Here is a 22,362-nt window from a genome sequence, read left to right on the forward strand (position 1 = left end):
CCCAGAACAGTCCAAACTTCAACCAAACCTGGGAGAACAGACCAACAGCTAGGATTTGCATTTCCTCTTTTGCCTATAGAGCCAGCTATGACCACTACATAACCCCATAGGAATCTGACAATAGCCAACAAAATACATGATCTTGCACAGGAACAGGAAGCTCAAGTGCAAAGCTCAAAGATGACATTAAAAAAAACTCTCTCTAAACTCCATTTTGTCAGCTGCCCAGGACCACAAACCTATGTGATTCTATTTCATCAATAAATCATCTTTCCAATCAGCCTCCATGTTTCCAGTGTCTTTTCCCATCTTGGAATTGAACCACATGGATATTTCTTCCCAGAATTTATTCTATTGTTCCATTACTTTGCTACTATTATGTTTACAATTCTTTTCATTTCTCTGTTTTTATTGTGTAAGCTGCCTATAGTAGCCCCACAGCAAGATAGGCAGCAAATAAATGTAACAAATAAATAAATATTCCCCAAAATAAGAAATACTTTATATTTGGAAACTGTTGTATAGTTTATGTGAGATTGGGCAAATTATACAGTGTACAGAATTTATTGAATGGTATGCATTATAAGTATAGAAGGTGCATATAAAGCAACTTTATTATCATGGAAATTGGATGGATCTTTTCATAAAGTCTAGTAATGATCTTGAAAAAGTGTTCTGATCATTCAAAGCATTATTTTCTCCCATGTCTAAAAAGCTACAATTTCAAATCCAGTGATGATCAAGCCAATAGATAACCATTTCTAACTTGTTTTCCTTGAAGCTCCCTTGAAGGGGGGAAAGTTAAACTGATAATCTTTATAAATAGCAACCCAATTGTATATGTTTTCTCAGATAAATGATTACTCAGTAAAGCTTTAATGTCTATATATTGGTTTGAATGGGTCATAACCTAGGTACCACAGGTAGTCCTCAACTTATAATCACAGTTACGACCGGAATTCTGGTCATACGTTGTTGTGGTCGTAAGTCAGACTTAATTTTTCAAATAGCTTTAAGCAAATGTAAGTCTAAATCCATTTTCCTGAATGGTCTTTTTTTCCTGTTAAGCAATTGGTTGTAAGTTGAAGACTACCTGCATATTATATGTGAGATAACACTAATATTCTGATTTGTTAAAAAAAAAGTATGGGAACCATTGTCTAGGATATGCTTAGGTTTCTCAGATAATACTTGCTCAGCCATCATTAAAATTTCCAGCCTTACTGGCTAATTTATAAACAGTGATGTCTTGTAGCTTATAACAAACTACTGAAAACTGCAAGTAATTTGAACAGATTCAATAGCAGATGATTTTTCACATAGAAATTAATGAATAAGACAAAAGGAATTCAGACCCAAAGGCAAATGGTTTTTCTATCCTCTCATTCTTTAAATTATTTGAAGCCACACATTCATTTTCAGAAATAGCCCTACAAAATATAGTGCATCAGAAAGAACATGTATTTCATTCTAAGCAATTTAGCTTCATTCTTCAACCACTCCTTTGTATGATGTTCTTTGTTTAACACTGCCACTAATCTGGTACAGTAGTTTATGCAGCGAGCTCATGATCTCATAGTTTGTATTGTATTTTAATGAATAATTTCCAACTTCATGACTTGATCCTATCTCATAGCAGGGCCAATATATATTTCACAATAGTGAGCTTTCAGGATCTGGATACAGCTCTGCCTTCAAAATGTCTTTGAAAAGAAGACATACTAATTATGAGTGGAAACTGGGGCAGCAATAGTACAAAATATATGAAAATAGCATCACCTTGCAGGTGGCTGCCTTAAAACAGTACTCAAGGACACTCAGGAATGGAATGGAATCTATCAGTGCTTGGTGAAAATTGTTTTCTTTTGCTCTAGTGTTTGGTAGCTGGCCAGAGGTAACTCTAAATTGCTGGTTTTAACAGAAACAGAAATTAAATAATGTAGAAACAGATATGTACTCTAGGATTTCCTTTCTACTTTTGCCACTCTCCTTTAGATCATATATTTTATTTTAATTTAGTCCTGAGAAGTATATCACAAAACACAGGGGCTTGTTTAAAAATAATGTTTGGTTTAGGATAACAACCCTCTTTTCTTAGTTATTTCCCATGTGTAGTTAGTGAGAAGCAGAAGCTACAAGCTCATAATGTATTTTTAATATTACTATCTTCACATCAGACAAAACATTAATAATTTAATGTGTATTAATGTGTATTATAATTTGTAACACACATAACTTCATGTTTTCTTATTGGACTGCATATTCCTGGGAAATCAAGATTGACCACAGCGTGCCAGTGGGTTTCTGCCGGTTTGCCCTGGATTGGGCGAACCAGTAATGGCGGTGGCGGGAGGCTCCGCCCACCCTCCCGGATGTTTCTGCACATCTGCAGAAGTGTCGCACAAGCTCACGAGCACACACGAGTGAACCGGTAGTAAAATAAATTGAAACCCACCACTGATGACAGTACATCTGTGCAGAAGACAATGTGCTGTTCACAATAAGAGAGGTACATAAGAATTTTATCTTGCATGAAAATAGTCTAATAGTAATCTTGTTTTTGAATGTTTATGAACTCTCATCTTTATAAGGCAGCCAGAGATATTGTTTCAGCCAGCATAAAGCCAGACACACAAAAGAAAATAGCCGAGTTAAAAATATTTATCTTGAAGAGACTTTTTTTAAAAATTGAAAAGAATAAAAATCAACAGTTACATTAACTTTGTAAAACCATGACATTTTTAAAGTGTTGTTTTATTTTGAAATATTTACTTAAAGATAGAGGAAACTGAATAAGAACATGCGGTTTCAAAATCTACTACTGTAATAAATTGATCCAGTAGGCTAGCTAAAGGTAAAGGTAAAAGTTCCCCTCCCACAGATGTGCTAGTCGTTCCGACTCTAGGGGGCGGTGCTCATTTCAATTGCAAAGCCTGTCTGAAGACGTCTCCGTGATTATGTGGCTGGCATGACTAAATGCCAAAGGCACACGGAACGCTGTTACCTTCCCACCAAGGGTGGTTCCTATTTTTCTATTTGCATTTTTACATGCTTTCAAACTGCTAGGTTGGCAGAAATAGCCTACTGCATATTAAATGAAGGAGAATCATAACGGTGCTTGTTTAATTAAATTCAAATAAAGGGGAACAAATGACAAGTCGGATCTCCTCCATGACTAAACTCCCCCTGATTCTAGAGAAGATCCAGTATTTCCTGTTGCCCTTTTAGGAATTATTTGACTATTGCTATAAAGGCTTAAGGGACCATTTATGTTTATTTCTCTTATCATTTATACGTAGATTCTCTAGAATATTTTCATCATGGATGAAAAATATGGCAAAGACCACCTGTGTGGAATAGCTAGGAGAAAATAAGAAAACAACAGTGAGCCAGCTAAGAAAGTTTAACTCTTCCTTAATGAAAGTGTGGGTGTGCATGGTGCAGGTTAAATGGCTATGTAGTAAGACTTCCTTTGTGAAGCACACAACTATCTTGTATCTTGAAGATACAACCCTTGTATCTTGAGGTTTTATTACCCAATTTAGTAAGAAAAATAAAATGAGCATCATCCTCCATAACATCGTTATATTTCCATGGAACTTGAGAAGCCAAGTTAATGAAGCCTCACCTTGGCTCCTATGCCAGATGAAACCTTTATTGGACAGCCAGTGGTTTACTCTAAATTTCCAGCAGAGACGATTTCCCAGCAGCAGGACTTGCTACTTAATCTTGCCTTTAGGATTTTGGGATTTCCACCTTCTTGTCAAGTATCACTGTTTTGCTCTAAGCTCCTTCTTTTCCACAGTTGCAATACAGGACAATGTGGATATTCTCCATTCAGCATCCCATTCATTTTCCCCCCAAGCAAAAAGAATTGTTGGTGGACAATTTAGCACAAGATGGGGGTGTGAGGTCACTTCTCAAATGCTGTTTACAATTATGTAAGTGGGGTGAGTCTAGCACAGGGGTCTCAAACCTTGGCAACTTTAAGACTTGTGGACTCCAGCTCCCAGAATTCCTCAGCCAGCTTCTCAGCCAGTGGATTTCTGGGAGTTGAAGTCCACAAGTCTTAAAGTTGACCAGGATGGAGACCCCTGGTCTAGCAGAAACCACTCCTGTAAAAATGACCCCTTGTAATTTACTTTTGCAAACCTTTTTTTTCTTTACTCACACACCCCGCTACTTAATTTAGAAAAACAATTAAAAAAGAACTATTAATAGTTGCCCTAAGCAAGGGCAACATTGTGGATAATTTCCCGTAGCCATATGCTTTAATATTAAACTATAAAGGGAGGAAATAAATTATTATAAATTATATTTTTGAAACATGTTCCTTAACCTAGAAGTAGCATTTTAACTACATGAATTTGTGGTTCGGCTCGTCCGAACTAGCTCGAATACACCGAGTCTACGTAAACACGGATAGCAACGCCGTCAGTAATTAAGCCATCGAGGGACAATTCCAACTTCCCCGCGTCCTTACAACATCCTCCTGTTCCTTCTGCGTCAAAATCGACGGCTTCTGGGATGTGTAGTTTTTGAGTCCTCCTGTCCACGCTGCCTGTGCTCAAACAACTACAGTTCCCAGGAAGCAGCGAGAACCTGTGAACCGCGAACATACGTCACCTTCTCCAGGAGCCAATCGCGCGGCGGCCGAAGCGAGCGCCGTCAGCCGCCAATGTTGTTTTCGCTGAGTCGAGCTCTGGTGGTGTTGGCGGTGCGGGCGCCATATTGGAAGGGACGAGGCGGTGTTTTTTTTTTCCCTTTCACCCCACCCAGGCCCCCCCCTCGCTCGTCGTTGAAACAACGGAGCCGCCCGGGCTCGTGCCTCGCCGCCGCCGCCGCCACCATGCTGTACTTGGAGGACTACCTCGAGAGTGAGTCTCTGCAGTGGGAGCGCGGCGGGGGGCAAGAGGCCCGAGGGGAGGGGGAACGGCGAGAGCGCAGCGTAGGCTCCGCCCACCTTCCTCCCTCTTTCAAGGCGGCTGTTGCATCTAACTGACTCACTCCTTCTCCCTCCCTCCCTCCCTGCAGTGATCGAACAACTTCCCATGGATCTCCGCGACAGGTTCACCGAGATGCGCGAGATGGACCTGCAGGTGCAGAGTACGTGAGTCAGCCCCGCCCACCGACCGCCTCCCTGGCGCGGCTTCGCGCGCAGCCCGGCGAGTAGCCAGCCGCTGAGGCGGGCTTCCAGAGGGAAGGGTGGGAAGAGCTACCTCGCAGCCCTGCGTGAAGCACTTGTCGAAGGAAAGATGACACGGGCTTCTTAAGGTGCTGCCCGCACCAGCGTTGAATTCCTCAGAAACATAACATTAGGCAAACTGTACCTGCACCGTAAGCTCCTTTGCAGCAACACGAAACATAAGTTCACTAGTAGGGAGATGAAAATAAGCTGGAAGTGTGGGAATGGATAAGGATTAAGAAATACGGTTGCTTTACATGCATTTCTCGCCTGACTTCGAGAGCTCAGCAAGATACATAACTGAATTCTTTATTGGCCAAGTGTGATCGGACACACAACGAATTTGTCTTTGGTGCATATGCTCTCAGTGTACATAAAGAAAAATAAAATGGAATACATTCTTCAATCATAAGATACAAAACAGTGATAGTCATAGGTTACTAATAAGCAATCAAATACTAGGAAACAAATAAAACAATATAATTGTAAAGATACCATATATAAGCCACATGGTTATAGTCATAAGTGGGAAGAGATAAGTACTAGGAAGGAAGAGAAAACTAATAGTAATAAAGTCTTAGATAATGTGACAGTTGTGGGAAAATATATATATATATATAATACACATAGCTATGTTATATACATATGCAGTATGTACATAACATTAATATATATACACATATATGCATACATATATATAATTACATATGTACATATACATGTATATAGTTATGTACATAGTGCTTTCTCCCATTTCTCCCCATAACCCTCTGAGTTAAGTTGTTCTTTGAGAGTTTCTGTGGCAGAGGATGGACTTGAACATGGATCTTCCCATCCAGGTGTTAACACTATACAGAATCATCTGTAAAATAAAAGCTATGATCAACCTTACGCATAATAAACACAGTAAATAAGCAGAACTCACAAAAGATTTTTCTGTACGTTGTTGATATATACTGTACAGTATATGCAACATTTATTTCTGATGTCTTCTGTTGGAACAGTGACACTTCATAATACTGTCCAAAACACTACTTTTCCCCAATAATTTATGTAGATTTTTTTCAGCCTGAATGTACATCACTTCCAGCTCTAAATTTCCTTTGAATCTTCTGCTGTGTATGAAGTATTTGGCATTTCTTGTTGCTCATCATTTGTCTTAAATATTTCAATTTTATTATCTTGATGTTATTCACACTTTCCCTATTTTTGTCTATTTGTTGGAAGATTCACAGTAAGCCATAAAAAGCCAACTACATTACTCTTAGCAGATACCCTTTGACTCAATCAAAGTGCTTAATTTATGATTTAGTATATTATGCAACTCCCCCTAACTGAACCATGATTAAATCAACCATCTTGGAAACATAGGTGTAATTGAGACTTGCTCATTGTTTATGGTGCATTTGAATTTAATTGCTTAAATACATTCTCGGATATATTTATGCATTCTCAATAGCAATTGATTTCAGTAGTTTGTCCAATTGGTTTGGACAAAACTCAGCAGCACTTTTTCATCCGGCTGTTGATAAAAATAGGATCGCTAACATGATCGCCAATGTCCGATGATGGATATGATACCAGAAGAAGAAGTACTATCCAACATTTTTTCCCTCTCCCTGGTGTTAGTTTTTTTTTTATCAAATTTTGATCCATTGGTTGTGACAGGAATTGACCGATCAACTTGTTGCCTGAGCCTGATTTTGCTGGCTAAGAGAGAATGACTGGCCCACAGTCATCCAACTGACTTGTGTCTAAGGCAGGGCTAGAAGTTATTCTTCTGGTTTCTAGCCTTGTGCCTTAACCATTGGACTAGATGGGCTCTTACTATAGTACTGTCCAACAATACCATTGGCCTTATTCATTCTGGGTGCTAGGGGTTACAGCATAGTGACATCTGAAATACCCTAGCTCTGCTGTATATAGACAGTTCAGAAGTTAGGATTTTTAAAACTTTTCTTTGCTACAGCTTTTATGACAAATGTGACAAACTTAAATATGGAAGTAAACTTAATTCATTTGTAGTACTTCGCTCAGCTAATATTGTGATCTTATATCTCCTTATTTTGGAATTTCACTGGAGTTAGGAAGACTTAATTTTACAAAAATATTGTTAAGATGTTATCATGTGTCTCTTATAATGTTAAAGTACTGCCAGTGGTTTAGCAGTTAAAATGTCAAATTAGAGCAAGGAAACTCATATTCAAGCCTATCCTCAGCATGGAAATGCACTTGTGAATTTTGGACAAGTCATGTTCTCAAATCAACTTTTCTTGTCTTTTTGATGTGCATTAAAAATGAGGAAAGAGTCTCCTAGCTGTCCTGAGCTCCTGGGATACAAATCAGACAAACCTCTGTGGACAAATTAAATTATGTCTTATGACCAGTCATTTTCTTAATGTCTTAAAATATTTGTTTACTAGTGTTACCCTATTTCAAACGATTACATATTTACCTAGAGAAATGAACATATAGAATGTTTTCTGTGTTTAAGATGCAATGGATCAACTGGAGCAAAGAGTAAATGAATTTTTTATGAATGCAAAGAAAAACAAACATGAATGGAGAGAAGAACAAATGACTTCAATTAAAAAGGTAAGAATAAGGCAAATGCCTTCTTACAACAAAATTGCAAAGTAGATCCTTGAATTTGTTTTAAATTACTTCTGAGTTTAGATATAACAAAATCTTCACACATAGCTGGAAATTGGTTCTATTTTGTGCTTGAAATGTTCCTGGAATGTCTAGAACAACTTATTTCACCTATTTCAAAATATTGTAGAATATTTCAGTGTTGCTGTATTTTCTACACCTATACAATTTTTATATGACCTATCCTATTTACAAACAAGTGGTATTGATAGATTTTTTAAATGCAATGTGTTTTCAATATAGATATTGGCTTTCATTTTAATTCCACAAATTCAAGGGCACACAGTATCTTCCATGCTTGAAAATAGTGGAAAGAGATGGAACAATTTCAACTTCAGCGAATCTTCCAATTTGATTTGATACCTATTTGATTCAGTAACATGAATAAATACCAAGGGAACAAATTAAATCAAAGGTCTTGGTTACTTCAATAACATTTTTTTCACTGATTATAGAATTATAAACATTTATACATTCAACCCAATTCCAGAATCTAAGTTAAGTGTCTCAGACAAATAGTAACTATTTAAACTGTGCTTTGAATATATACATTGAAGAATATTCTATCATACTCATGGATAGTGGGTTCCATTATTAAAGTACCAATCTTGTTAGGAAGTTTTATCTAACTTTCAACTGGGGTTTGCCTTCCTGAAATTTAAATCTGTTATCATATCCTGCTAAATGGAAGTTGTGTATAGAAATATTTGAACAATTCCATCATACAATACAGTAGTGTTTTCTAAAACTAAATACATTCAGATTCTTATATCTCTATTATAAGACTTCATTTCATTTCAAGTTCCTTGATTATCTTTCCTTGAACCTTCTCATAACTCTGAATATTTGTTAAATCATGGTTCCAGAAATATATTTATATTCACTTATTTACCACAGCTTGTATGTTGCTAATTCAAAACTTCTTTGAACAGATAACATGAGCATTAATAATTAGAACATTGCCTAATAGCATCACCTATGGAATCAATCTTCATTGTTTTCAAATCCTTTGCTGAAGAGCTGGGCCTTTAAAGATTTTTAAAAGCCCAAAAGGAGGAGGTATTCCAGATATCAAAGTGCAAGCTTTTCAAGGGTTGTGGTGGTGGTGGCAGTGTTACACAATTACTGAAAAGCTTTGAAGCATTTTCTTCCAGCTTTTACTGGAAGGGCAGTCTCAGCCCAGACAGTCTAAAGATTACCTGTCCTGAGTCCTAGTATGTCTCCCAACAACTTGATTTGTGCCTGGAAGCAAACAGCCAATGTAGTAACTCTTACAGTAACACTTTCAGATGGATAAATCTAGATACACCCATCTGAGTTTCTGCAAGCTGTTCCAGTTGAACTTTCTGTGTGTTCTTCACAGAATCTCCATATAGAGGAAATTGCAGTAGTCCACACATATTAATCTATCTTAAAATATGCTTTATTTTAATATATTAATATAGTGCGATTATGCATTGATAGATAATTTTGCCCTAGTTCACTTAGTAATTATTAATGTGTTACTAAATAATATTTGTGACCAATTTGCTTACGTAATATTTCTGATGCAGGATTACTACAAAGCGCTAGAAGATGCAGATGAAAAAGTACAGTTGGCTAATCAAATTTATGATTTAGTAAGTAAAATAGAAAATTTTGAATTGATTTATATGGTGGTCTTCAGTTGACACTTTCTTTCAACATTTTACATAAATGTAAATGTATAAAAATAGAAATAAATATATTTTCATTAACACATGCAGATCTGCCCTAATTTTTGATCATCCCAGAGCTCTTGCCTGGATTTGTACCACTTGTTTTACAACCAAATTTGTGGCGGTTTTTGTGTTAGCTTCCTTGCTGACTACATGGTTTGCGTGGCCTGACTTATAGCTTATTTTCTAAGAAGAAAGACCCATTTAGTTTCATGCTAGCCTTTATCAGTTGTTAATTGAAATCTGAGAGGGTATATAGAGGCTTAAAATTTGTATTAATTTAGCCGGTTTTTCAGCTCAGTTGTCTTAGTTTGCATGATACATCCTGAACTATAGGTCACAAAGGTAAGATTGTCACCCATGTTTCAATATAGCCCAATTTGTCAGTTGACAGATGACCTCATATAATGGCAAACAATGAAAAATATGAGTGCAGGGAAACAAGACAGAACAGGGAGATGAAATGGAACCAAAATATAAATGGAAAGTGGCGAAGCAGATACCTTATTGCTATTTTGTGGAATTTGTCATCTGGGTATTAACAGAAGTATTATTTCCATTACAATATCCTCTCCATGGTGAAACATGATTTTGATACAGTATTTAAAACAGTTGAGAGATCTATTGAGAGAATTGAATAAATGTAATGAATGAATAAATGTATTTCATGTAAGTGTATGAATGCTTTTAGGTTAAGGATTCTGTTACGTGTGTTTTATATGGCAAATTTTCATTTTCTTAATACCCTTCCAAAGGTCTGAAATGATAATGCTGGTTGAAAATAAGCTGCCAGTTCTAAAAATCTGTTATTAAATTAGGTAGACCGTCATTTAAGAAAATTGGACCAGGAATTAGCTAAATTTAAAATGGAACTTGAAGCTGATAATGCTGGTATTACCGAAATACTGGAAAGACGTAAGTATGTGTGATAATCTTTTAGAATTATGTTAGTGTATATAATATTGTATGATGATAAAATTCTAGTTTAATGGTACCAGGCATTTAATAGTGTGCAAAGCACCCAAGATCCAGTTCAAAGGTGGTATGAATGGATCTGAAATTAAGAATTTAAAGTAACATTGCGATTTGCAGTGATTTTACATGTGAATTAGATTAGAATTTAGATTTGATTCAGTAAAAGAATGATAGGCATGATAAAGCATGAAAATCCTTGAATCTGCTTTCTACCGTATATACTCGAGTATAGGCCGACCCGAATATAAGCCGAGGCACCTAATTTTACCACAAAAAACTGGAAAAGTTATTGACTCGAGTATAAGCCTAGGGTGGGAAATGCAGCAGCTACCGGTAAATTTCAAAAATAAAAATAGATACCAATAATGTTTTTGAATATTTATTTCAAAGAAAAACAGTAAACTAGCGGTGTATTCAATGAAATACTTCACTCACCTCATGATGCTGATGTCCCGCTGTGATGATGATGTCCCGTGCAGCCGCGGGAGCGATGTCCCGCCTCCTATGACACACGGCACAGTGATTCCTATCATTGGATCACTGTACCAGAGGAGGTGGGACATCGCTATGTGGCTGCTTGCCATAACAAAGAGGAGGTGGGACATCGTTGCAGAGCGGCAGGAGGGGGAGGAAGGGGAATCGTAAGACAGCCCTGCATTACATTAGAACGTGAGGAGGGGGGATGGTGCGGTGCGCGCTGCGCAGCAAACTGACACAGAGGGAGGGGAAACTCACAGGGGCACTGGGCCATTCACGAGTGTCACCCAGCGGCATGGCCCCGCCCCTTTTTCTCCTCCATTTCGGGCAAATTTTTCACTGACTCGAGTATAAGCCGAGGCGGCTTTTTTCAGCCCAAAAAGTGGGCTGAAAAACTAGGCTTATACTCGAGTATATACAGTATTTTGAAAAAATAGAATGGAAATGGTAGAAATTATTTATTTTAAGAGGTTTATTTACCCTGTAAAGTTTTAATTACATAGTTTTGAGGTTTTGAGTTAGGAATGTTCTAGTTCTACAAGATAAAAATCTAGTAGAATGAAAAAGATAAGTAAACAATCCATGGTGTCAGGATGCTTTTTGCCATATTTACAGTACTTTGTCAAAACCATATTTGGAATTAAAAGAAGTATTCATTATCCTGACAGGTTCTTTGGAACTGGATACACCCTCACAACCATTGAATAATCATCACGCACATTCTCACACTCCAGTAGAAAGTAAGTTGAATATTTTGCCTTTAATGTGATTTAGTATGAATGTAAAACTAATCTATATGAAAAGCCGGCTGTCTCCTAAAGCTGCCATTGGAATTTGCACAAATGCTTGAATACATTCAGTGAATCTAAATTGATAAAAACGGCTTGATAAGGCTAAGCTTTGTATGTTTTTAGAAGTATGTCATTTTCATTTCAACACCTCAGTTTAGACTTTTGGACTGACAGATTTTTTAAAATTCTTTATACAGAAAGGAAACACAATCCCTCCTCTCATCATGCAGCAGCAGACCATGTACCTGAAAAGAAGTTTAAATCTGAAGCTCTTCTGTCAACTCTCACTTCAGATGCCTCTAAAGAAAATGCACAAGGTAATTTCTGTTATAAACTTAAGTGAAAATCTAAGCAAACTGAATCATTTTTGATCCTATATTCAGAAACAGTGTTGTTTGAGGAAAAAAGCAGATACAATTTTCATTTAAAAGTGGTTGCCGCAGCATTTGCTTCTAAAAGCTGTATGACAGAACTTATAAGCTATAAGTGCAGAGTAGTCCAAAAATTAAAAACAGCTTTAACAAAACAAGGGGGAAATAGACTAAACAGAATCAAAGTGCCATTGATTTCTGGTTAGCTCCCTGCTAGGATTATGCCCAACAAAAAATGAGTAATGCATTTTTTTCTTTATACTTAACTCTTTATCTTTAAGCCATGCTCTTCAATTCAGAGAGAGTTAATGTATTTATTTATTAGTTTTATATGACCACCCATCTCAAAAACATGAGTTTGGATAGCCAGCAATATTAAAAAAGATAAAACATATAAAAATACATAAAAGAGATATCAGGGAAAAATTAAAAATCAGAAGTCAATAATTCAGCAGAACCAGGAGATGTCTTCATCACACATTCTGGGTCCCAGGCTCAATAGAGGCAAGTCTTCTAGGCATTATTGGAAGGCCAACAGGAACAGAGCCAAACTCATCTCTAGAGAGATAATATTCAAGAGGGTGAGCACCAGAACATAAAAGGCTCCTCCTGATACCCCCTGACTGATACTTGTAAGCAGATGAGACCTTAAAGGTTCTTCTGCCAGACTACAAGGGACAGATAGAAACGTTCAGGAAAACAATGGACCCATAAATCACCAAGTCCTAAACCATGAAGGGCTGCCAATGCCTTGAATTTTCCCCAGAAGCATATAAATAGCCAATGCACAATTTTAAGTACTTAATCCTGAGCAGATAGCAACCAGATTGAGCAGAAGGTTGCAGCACCCTATCACTAACAAGGGTAACAGTATATTTGTGATCTAAGTCTTTTAATCTTTTATTTGATTCAATGCAACATGTTTCCTCTATCTGTTTCTGAAGAAATGGGCGGAGGAATGTAGCTAAGAAAACGGCCTTATCACATCTGGAAGGATCTTGTTGACACCAGGAATAACATATAGCTCATGATTTACAATCTCTTTTCACCCAGTTATTCCTGCTATTTATTTCCTTCCTTCTTTTTCTCTACATTCTTTGTTCAATGTCTCATTTTTTCCATTTCTAACTTAGCCTTGCATATGTGCTAACTCATTTGTGACATCACTATTACTATCTTTCCAGGAAAGAGAATTAGTCTTTGAAGATTAGGCAGAAATTTAAACAAAAAAACAGACTTTCCCTACAGTTGGAAGACAAGTTTGGGAAAAGATGCTTTTGATAAAGAGTGATATTTGTCTTAGGCCAAACTGCTTATTTACTTATGGCTGCAAATATTTTTTAAGGCAGTAAATATTTTCAAGTTTTCTGAGTGGTATGTATTTTACTTACCATTGCATAATTTTAAATTACATACACTTAAAAGTGCATGAGAAGTGATTCAGAGCCAAGTAAAATTTTGCAAATTTCTGCATTGTCCTAATAATATTCATGTTGCATCTCAATATAGGTGTGTGTCATTTTATTTGTGATAGCATATAATTGAACTAAGTAGTGAAAAATGTTAATATTTTATTGCTGATAATTTGATTCTCAAAACATGCAATGTTGAGTATTGTAGTATTTGCCATACCATTGTATTTTAAAAATCACCCTACATTTAAATTTGAATTCCCAAAACACTCCTTTTTTAATCATATCAAATGGTTTATTAAAGCATGAAATAAAGAATTCATTTCTTCCATAACTTCGTTACATTTTAGTCTTTGGGCGAGAGAGCAAACAATACAGAGAAACTGATACAGCACCAAAATCTTTCCACATCATTAAATCTATATTTTCCTTTCTTAATTAGCACACTGTCTAACTTTTCCTTCATACACAGTTGATTTCCAGTTCTCTGACATTTATTTTTTTAGTTCTCATTTTAGACTATATAAATATGTTCCCTTTATTCATCAAGGGTGTCGAAACAGTAATTCATCATCCTCATCCAACAGTGCATATAATGCAAATTCTTCTCAGCCATTGGCATCGTATAACCTGGGCTCATTATCTTCAGGAGCTGGAGCTGGTGCTATCACCATGGCAGCAGCTCAGGCAGTGCAAGCCACAGCACAGGTAAGGAATTCAAAGCATGTTTTAAAATACCTGCCCCAAACAGGTTGTTAGAGCATCTTTTATTTCATTAGATTTGCTATTGGCATTTCAAAACAATTGTTTTCAATGATGTCATATCTATTGGTTGACATTTCATGGATGTAAGTTTCACAGGAAAGGAGAGATTTATATGGGACATTCTGAAACCTTTTCCCACTAGATTAAACTTGTAAACCTGTAATTCTCCTTAATTTTATCTACATGTGCTTGAGACAAGCCAGAGGAAAATACCAATAATTTTCTTGCAATATTTTGAAGCTCAAACCTCACCTATAGTATTTTTTTAGGGAAGAAAGTAAGGTATTCATTAAATGATTTTACACTAAACAAGCTTACCAGTTCCATAATGTAATTACAGATTAGCTCAAGGTTTGCTCATGCAGGAAAGCAGTGAAAATCAAGTGTTTCACTTCTGTATTCAATGTATTTTAAATAAGGCTAAATTTGAAACCCGCCATTAATATTGCTGTTTTTCTTTTAGATGAAAGAAGGAAGACGGACATCGAGCTTAAAGGCAAGCTATGAAGCCTTTAAGAACAATGACTTCCAACTCGCAAGAGAATTTGCATTATCCAGGGACACAGCAGGATATACATCATCTGCTTTGGCATCCACATTATCACAGACATTGAGTTCATCAACCACAGATTCACGGAGTGGTAGAAAAAGCAAGTACGTTCATTAAAATTGTAGCTTCTTTGTTTGTTGTAAGAGACATTCAAAAGAGGATTGCAGTGTCTATCTGGGAAAGACAAAATTGTATGACAAAGATGCAGGATTTATTGCTTCTGAATTCTATCCCAATTCCTTACCGCTATTGTCCAGCATTCCTACATAGAGTCCTCAGGTTACAACCCCTTGTTCAGTGACCGTTCAAATTACAACAATGCTGCATGTAGGATTCCACAACCATTTCTTAAGAGTTCCCACCATCAGTATCTCTGCAGTCACATGATCACAGTCTTATGTTCTCAGATGCACAGCTTGCAATTAACATTGCATTGAATAATTTGCACAATGGGGAAACTGCCAGGGAAAACTTCTATAAGATGCAAACTTCTATAAGTTGCTCTTGCAACATTTTCTCCCAAGGAACCTTGTTATGGATTAGGCGATCTCAGGGATCTTGTGTTCCATAGCACCCCTTCCGGCAGTACATGGAAATCTCACTCATGGTCCCTGCCAGGTCACCCACACTCAGTGGTGGCAGCCACAGCTTTTGCCTAGCGCCTGCTTGCCTAGCAGTCGGATCACATGAGACCCTTCTTTAATCTGCAGTTGGCAACCAAACTGCTGGGATTGCCATCACTAAGTAATCTAGTTATGTGACATTGCTCTTTACGACAACACCACTTAGCAAATATAGTCCCAGTTGCCACTGTAACCAAGGACTATCTGTAAACCTTTTACACTACAGGTAGTCTTTGACACTACGGGTAGTCTTTGATTTATCACAATTGAATCCAATTGAATTTTTGTTGCTAAGCAAAACATCTGTAAATTGAATTTTGCCTCATTATACTACTTTTTTTGCTACTGTTAAGTAAATCACCACAGTTGTTAAGTTAGTCACATGGTTGTTAAGTGAATATAGCTTCCCCATTGACTTTTCTGCTCAGAAGGTTGCATTACGTGACTCCGGGACACTGCAATCGTCATTAATATGAATCAGTTGCCAAGTGTCTGAATTTTGATCACGTGACCATGGGGATGCTGCAATGGTACATGTGAAAAATAGTCATGAGTTCTTTTTTCAGTGCCATTGGAACTTCGAATGGCCACTAAATGAACTTTTTTAATTCGAGGACTATTTGTAGTTGTGTTCCCTCTGTTAAGTCTTTCCAAGACCACCTTTATTCTCTTTGTTAACAGCAGTAATAACAAAACAAGAACTTTTCTTTTGCTGCTTTTCTGGACAATCTCCAGCTTCAATTTCCAACTTCCCAAGACTTAAAAAAGGATATGTATATTAAGCAGCAAGTAGTTAAAGCAAGAGTAAAAAAAGCTGAGCATGCTAATCACCTTTTTGCACTGAATCCATGCCATTCTCGGGTGATAGGTTATAGTGCCTTCTGCTGCTATCGCCTTTCTTAGGATCTGAATAGAAATGTAATGAGGGTAGATTCCAGGTCTGTAAATTCAATTTTATGCCAAAGTTTCATGTCAAAAAAAATAGGAAACGTTATTCGTTTTGGCCACCAGATGGAGTGCAACCACTACAATAATTTTCACCTTTGGGGGGGGGGGTGGGGCGCAGTATGAGCTTGCTGTCTTAATCCGGCTCATCCCCTTAAGGCGCAGAAGCAATTAAGTTATCAAATTTCTAAGCCTTTTTATTTCTGTAATGTTCCGTATTCAGACTTCCCTTCAGGAATAATTCAAGAGCTATGGTTACTGAAGGTTTTTAAAATATGTTATTTGCCCTGTTACTTAACAATACGAAGATGAATTATTACAGCGAAGGCAAGAAAATACATTCTCTGAGTCTGCAAGAAGTTTTCTCCTGTACTGAAAGAAATTGATATTTAAAGAAAAGGGCTCTAACAAAAGAATTCTCAATGAATTATAATTAGTTTCTAAATTCCATTGTATGCCATTTGTGATACATTGCCTTCTTTAACAAAAACTCCTGAAGAAAAATTCAAAGAAGAATAATCCCCACCACCACAATCTTAATTGGACCTCAACATTCCCCTTATGAAGAAAATGTAGATTATTTTATTCAGATGTTATGCATAGTCCCCAGACAGAAAATTGAAGCTTTTTGTAAGTGAAGGGGACAGTATTCGTACATACTGGCTTAACTTAGAAATCATTTTAAAATTGTATCGTCACAATTTTTTTTAATTTTTGTTGTTTTCAGAATAGTAACCTGTTTTTGTTAATTTTCCAGAAACAATACCAAATCTTCAAGTCAACAGTCGTCCTCATCATCTTCATCTTCTTCTTTGTCATCATGTTCCTCATCCTCTGCACTAGCCCAAGAACTCTCCCAGCAAACAGCAGCCATTCCCGAGTCTGAATCTAATAGTCAGGTTGATTGGACCTATGATCCAAATGAGCCACGTTACTGCATTTGTAATCAGGTATATATTCTGTCAAAGAAAGAACATTGTTTCTGACAGGGCAGTTTGCCTAGTTTATTGATCATGGCAGATTTACTGAGAGGAGACAGATGTGATAATATGTAATTATGTATCATAAATTTTGAATATTTATACTATAACATAATTTAAAATTACCAAATTACAATGAATTCTATAACACTAGATGACCAACAGTTTGTTGATATATGCAGAATATAGTGCATCTTTGAATCAAATCTTTGAAAATGTCTGCATAGTGTCAAAGGAATATAAATAAATCTGCTTCTGTATCCAATTTTTCTGCTAATCCTCATCATCAATCAGCTCATTTTTACTCATTTTATTTTTGAAGATGCAGAATTAGTAAATTTAATAAAGAACTGTTCATATCATTTTATGCAGTAACATCCAAAAATCTCTTTGGATGTAAAATCTTTTCAGTGTTTAGCAGATTTATATTATGTAAATATTAAACACAAAAAATAAATCTGGCTGTAGGCGTTCAAACTAAGAAAATATAACATAATGGGAAATCTGAATAAACAAATAGATTCTCAAATACTGCTTACAAATATATAGGCATAAATTTATGTAGAATGAGTAATCTCACAATTAGTTTCTGCAAAAAAAATTCTTAAATCTTTTTATTTTGATTATGATATTTCTATAACTGATTCTATGGACTCCCAGCATTTTGAGATTTGCAGTTATAGAAAGTAGAATACAGTTACAATAACTAAATAATCTTAAAATTTTTAAAATATAACGATAATACTATTTAGAGTAAATGAAAATTATATCACTAAGATGATAGTACTACAGAGACTGATTCAAATAATGACTAGATTGAGAAACAATTTTTATTTTAATGTTATTGGTATTTAATATTACTGTTGCTTCCTCTATTTTGTTTACTTTTAATGAAGATCTTCCTTGCTGATTGGATTTCAGATTAGATATTAGAAGTATTTTCTGTTGAAAAATAAACTTGAAATACAGCTTTTATATATAAAATCTAATGTTGATGCTATATTGCTATATTGCTATTGCTATATTCAGCTATATTCAGACAGCCATACAAATTGGCTGTTTCAGATTTGTATTTGAAAAGTCAAAACAACATTCTACTTAATATTTAAGGCTAATATTCTACAAATAATAAATAAACCAGATTACAGATAGTAAATATGTGAAAAGAAAGTTACCTGTGTTTATATGTTGCAGCTGATAGTAATGGAAAAATAAATGTTTTCCCCAAACTGGTATAGCCATGTTTCCAAACGGGCAGTTCAAATTTAAAATGTTAATGATCAAAGAAAAAAGTTCAGTAATTCTTGGATATTTCAATGGGAACTTTTGGAAGTCCTCTCCAATCTAAAAGTTCCAATAATAGGAAAGTGAGCGTATAGTATGACTATTCTTTCAGCATATTAAAAGTTGGAACTTTCCATCTCAATCTCTCCTATTAACTTTTTGATATGAAGTATTTTTTGATCATATAAAATCTAATGTTCAAATAATATGTACTGATTCTTCATAGGTGTCATACGGTGAAATGGTGGGCTGTGATAATCAAGATGTAAGTATGGAAAACTAATTGAAACTAGGAATAATATCTTATTGATTTATTTAGTTTTTAGTTTTTTAAGAACCATATTAAACAGATAATCAGATATATTGCTTGGGGTGGAATACACACAAACACAATATATACATATATATGCATATCAGTATTCAATTCTTTTTCACTGCTTCTAATACATTTGAGGAAAAAGTTGGATGTACTGTCAGAAATGCTTCAGGTTGTCTGTGGGATTTCAGTGAATGTATTAGAAGTGTGACTAAGTATTTTAAACCCTAGACATAACTTTTAGATTCTGTTTGATGGTTTTGGGGACAAATAATACAACTCTTGAGAATTTAAAGATGATTTTACACATACAAAGCTGTCTGAATAAGCACATAGTAGTTGTCCTGGTAATATTGATGGCCAAGAAATATAACATCTGAGACTTATCTGGCTTCCTAAAGAGATCTGGTATTTTTCCTTTATTTATGAGTCTCTCTGAATCTGTCCCATATTAATCCATTGCATATTTTTTTTACCATCGATGTTTCAGACTATCATGTTTTCTCTTTTATGTTTCTTACAGTGTCCTATAGAGTGGTTCCATTATGGCTGTGTTGGATTGACAGAAGCACCAAAAGGAAAATGGTACTGCCCACAGTGTACTGCTGCAATGAAAAGAAGAGGCAATAGGCATAAATAAATGCTGCATTATCTTCACTCCAGTTAACATATTCCTTTGGGAGGTGGATTAGGAGGAAATGCTTCTTTGCAGCTAGTCAAAGAAGGATTGATATAGCTGTCAAAAATATTGACTTCTTAATTTTGCTAGCTGTGTTTTAATATTGTACCTAAATTATTTATGCACTACTGCTGTGCTATAAATAGTTTTCCAGTTAGCCATGGATTATTCCAGTGGCAAACATATGCAGACATTTGTACTCCGACCATTTTCTCTAAGCAATGGGCATTCTATGATAACTTGGTCTTCAGATAATTCCAGCAAAAGGACATTTCGAATCATTTTATATTCAGCTGACATTCTGCTGCATGTTCTGTGCTCAAGAACTGTTATGGAATTTATGTATATAAGTGGTAAAAGAAGTCAGGCTGTCAAGAGAATGGACTTTTTCAAATGCCTTTAGAGCTTGCTCTCTTGTTGAAATAGAATTCAGCAGGCTGAAGAAGATGGTTCTTGTATACACACACTGGGCTAATATCCTCTGGAGTACTTGGAACATAGCAACAGACTCTTGTACACTTTAAAGGAAAAAAAATACCACTAATCTTTATATGTTTGGGGTCCATTCAGGGCATAGTCATTAAAAATGGTGTTAAAGTGATAAACTTTTTATACCAAATGTGTTTATTTTTTGTGCAAGTGATCCTTTAAATTGAAACTGTATTAGGTGTTCAAATTTGAAAAAAAATCAAATGCTAGTATTAATGCTTTGCATACTGTATCAAAGAAAGACAGTACAACATTTCATGAAAGCTTTCATAATATGCAGTCTAACTGGAGGATTTTAAATAGTTTTTATTTTTTTTAATAAAATATATAAATAAAAGGTTTCCATCTCCAACATACTAAGCAATATGTCTACTGTGTGGTGGGTGGTTCTTTTTTTATTTTTACTATTTCCTTATTCATAATGCTAAATAATTGGTTCACATAACGTTCACATAAGCAAAAAAACACTTTCAATACTGGAAATGATTAATGTTTATATTACATCTAGGAAATTCATTTATGCATAAAATTTCATAATTCAAAGTTATTTTGAATTAAGGTCAGTCAGCTGGTAGAACATGGCAAGAAACAGTGAATTGGATCCCAAATTTGTTGCTATCATAAGGAAATTACATTAGTGGAGTATACTATGCTTTGTTTCTTTTCTAGTTTCTTCTGCCACTTCTAATGCCGTCGCCAACATTCCTCTATCCTCAGCAATTCAGAGCAGTTCTTTAAGATGGTATGGTTGAGAAAGAATAGAGTGGGATTTTTCCATTAGATCATACAATGTCCATAGAAGGCATGATGCATGTCCTAAATTTGGGTGACAAACCTGCTGGAATGTGACCTCTGGCAAATCAAATACCAAATTGAAACCTTAGCTTGGAAAAAGTGGACATTTCTCCTGTATGTATGTTACAACACTCCTCCAATTGTCTTTTTCAAGTTCAACCTTGAGTTGGAAAAGTCAGGGAGATATAGAACCTTAGCCAGAAATCTTGATCATCATGGTCTATAGGCTTTCAGAGTAATGAATCTCAACTTAAGGAAGATCAGCTGATTTACACTTTTGAAAGAGATTTTTTTACGTTACTGCTCAACACTTGGAAAAAACATTTACCTCTCAGGCTCACCCTTAGTCTGCCTTACAATTTCACGATCCATCTTGCATAGGATGGCACTGCATGAAGCAGAGTGCCTTCTAGCTTAGACTTCTTAGTCAGTTGCCTTGTAACAGTTTTTAGAGTATCTTCCGAAAGGTAATATGAAACCACTTTATTGGTTGTGCAGCAGGTGGAAGCCAAAATTGGATTTAGTCAGCTCGCAAATGACTCCATAAGCTTATAGAACTATATTTTCCTTACAAGTGACATTCAAACATAGTTACAATTACATTGGAGCTTGGAAAACTGCAGGTCTTATTCTAGGGATAAGCAACCCAGAACACTGTATGTTGGATTCAAGCTCACGCCAGTCATGGATAAAGGTGAGTAACGAGGCTTTATTTTCAGGAATTAGGAGTGTTTACCTTAGTACATGAGGGTTTTTCATGTTAAATTAAATCAGGGTATTTTAAGACTCCATAAGGCACTGTTTTTTTTGGGGGGGGGGGGTATATTCATCAGTTTCATTTTTATTACTGTTTTCTGCTGCAGACATAATTTAGCAGTTTTTCTGGAGTTAAATGTAAAATATAAGTTCTTTTTCTAGTAACTTGCTAAAGATAGATCAGCATACAATAATTGGAGAAAAGGGTTTGGTGGATTAAGGTCCATAGTTTTATATTGTTTCTTCTTTTTTTTGTAAGCCACATATATAAGTACATGTGCCCATTCCTCCCTAAATGAAATATTTTTTTCATATAGTGAGGACATTTATTATAATAATTGCATCTTCTAGTACCGTAACTGGGATGCTGGAAGCAATCTCTGAATGTCAGAGCATATTTTAACCCATTTGTCAGAAACAGACTATATTTCATACTAAGCAATTTCAACTTTCCCTTTTAAATAAACCTGCACAATCCCAAAACTATTAGTTTAGCAATAAAGCGTAGGAATAATTTCCTATAATAGATTCCCACCACCGAACTAAGCAAGATGTGGCTACAGTTTCTGCTGCAGCCCCTAGAGATTCCTCTTGACAACCTTGGCTGTTGTGAACTCCAA

The 22,362-nt window shown here is 35.8% G+C and overlaps 1 protein-coding gene across 2 annotated transcripts; it reads left to right on the forward strand.

Annotated features, from left to right (window-relative positions):
* The first annotated feature begins 4,317 nt into the window (after positions 1-4,317).
* Positions 4,318-20,543, forward strand: ING3 (inhibitor of growth family member 3). 2 transcript variants are annotated; one of them, XM_032221236.1, is made up of 12 exons: positions 4,318-4,877; positions 5,035-5,106; positions 7,680-7,780; positions 9,391-9,456; positions 10,353-10,449; positions 11,655-11,726; positions 11,975-12,094; positions 14,210-14,268; positions 14,789-14,979; positions 17,201-17,393; positions 18,934-18,972; positions 19,547-20,543. In XM_032221236.1, exons 1-12 carry the CDS (start codon positions 4,679-4,681, stop codon positions 19,661-19,663), a joined length of 1,326 nt encoding a protein of 441 aa, XP_032077127.1. In that variant the 5' UTR covers positions 4,318-4,678; the 3' UTR covers positions 19,664-20,543. The 2 variants fall into 2 exon arrangements, with proteins under 2 accessions (XP_032077127.1, XP_032077126.1); XM_032221235.1 differs by having other exon boundaries at positions 4,324-4,877; positions 14,111-14,268.
* The last annotated feature ends 1,819 nt before the right edge of the window (positions 20,544-22,362 follow it).

Source organism: Thamnophis elegans, chromosome 7 (genome assembly GCF_009769535.1).
Source record: "Thamnophis elegans isolate rThaEle1 chromosome 7, rThaEle1.pri, whole genome shotgun sequence".
In the NCBI taxonomy this organism is placed as follows: Eukaryota; Metazoa; Chordata; class Lepidosauria; order Squamata; family Colubridae; genus Thamnophis; species Thamnophis elegans.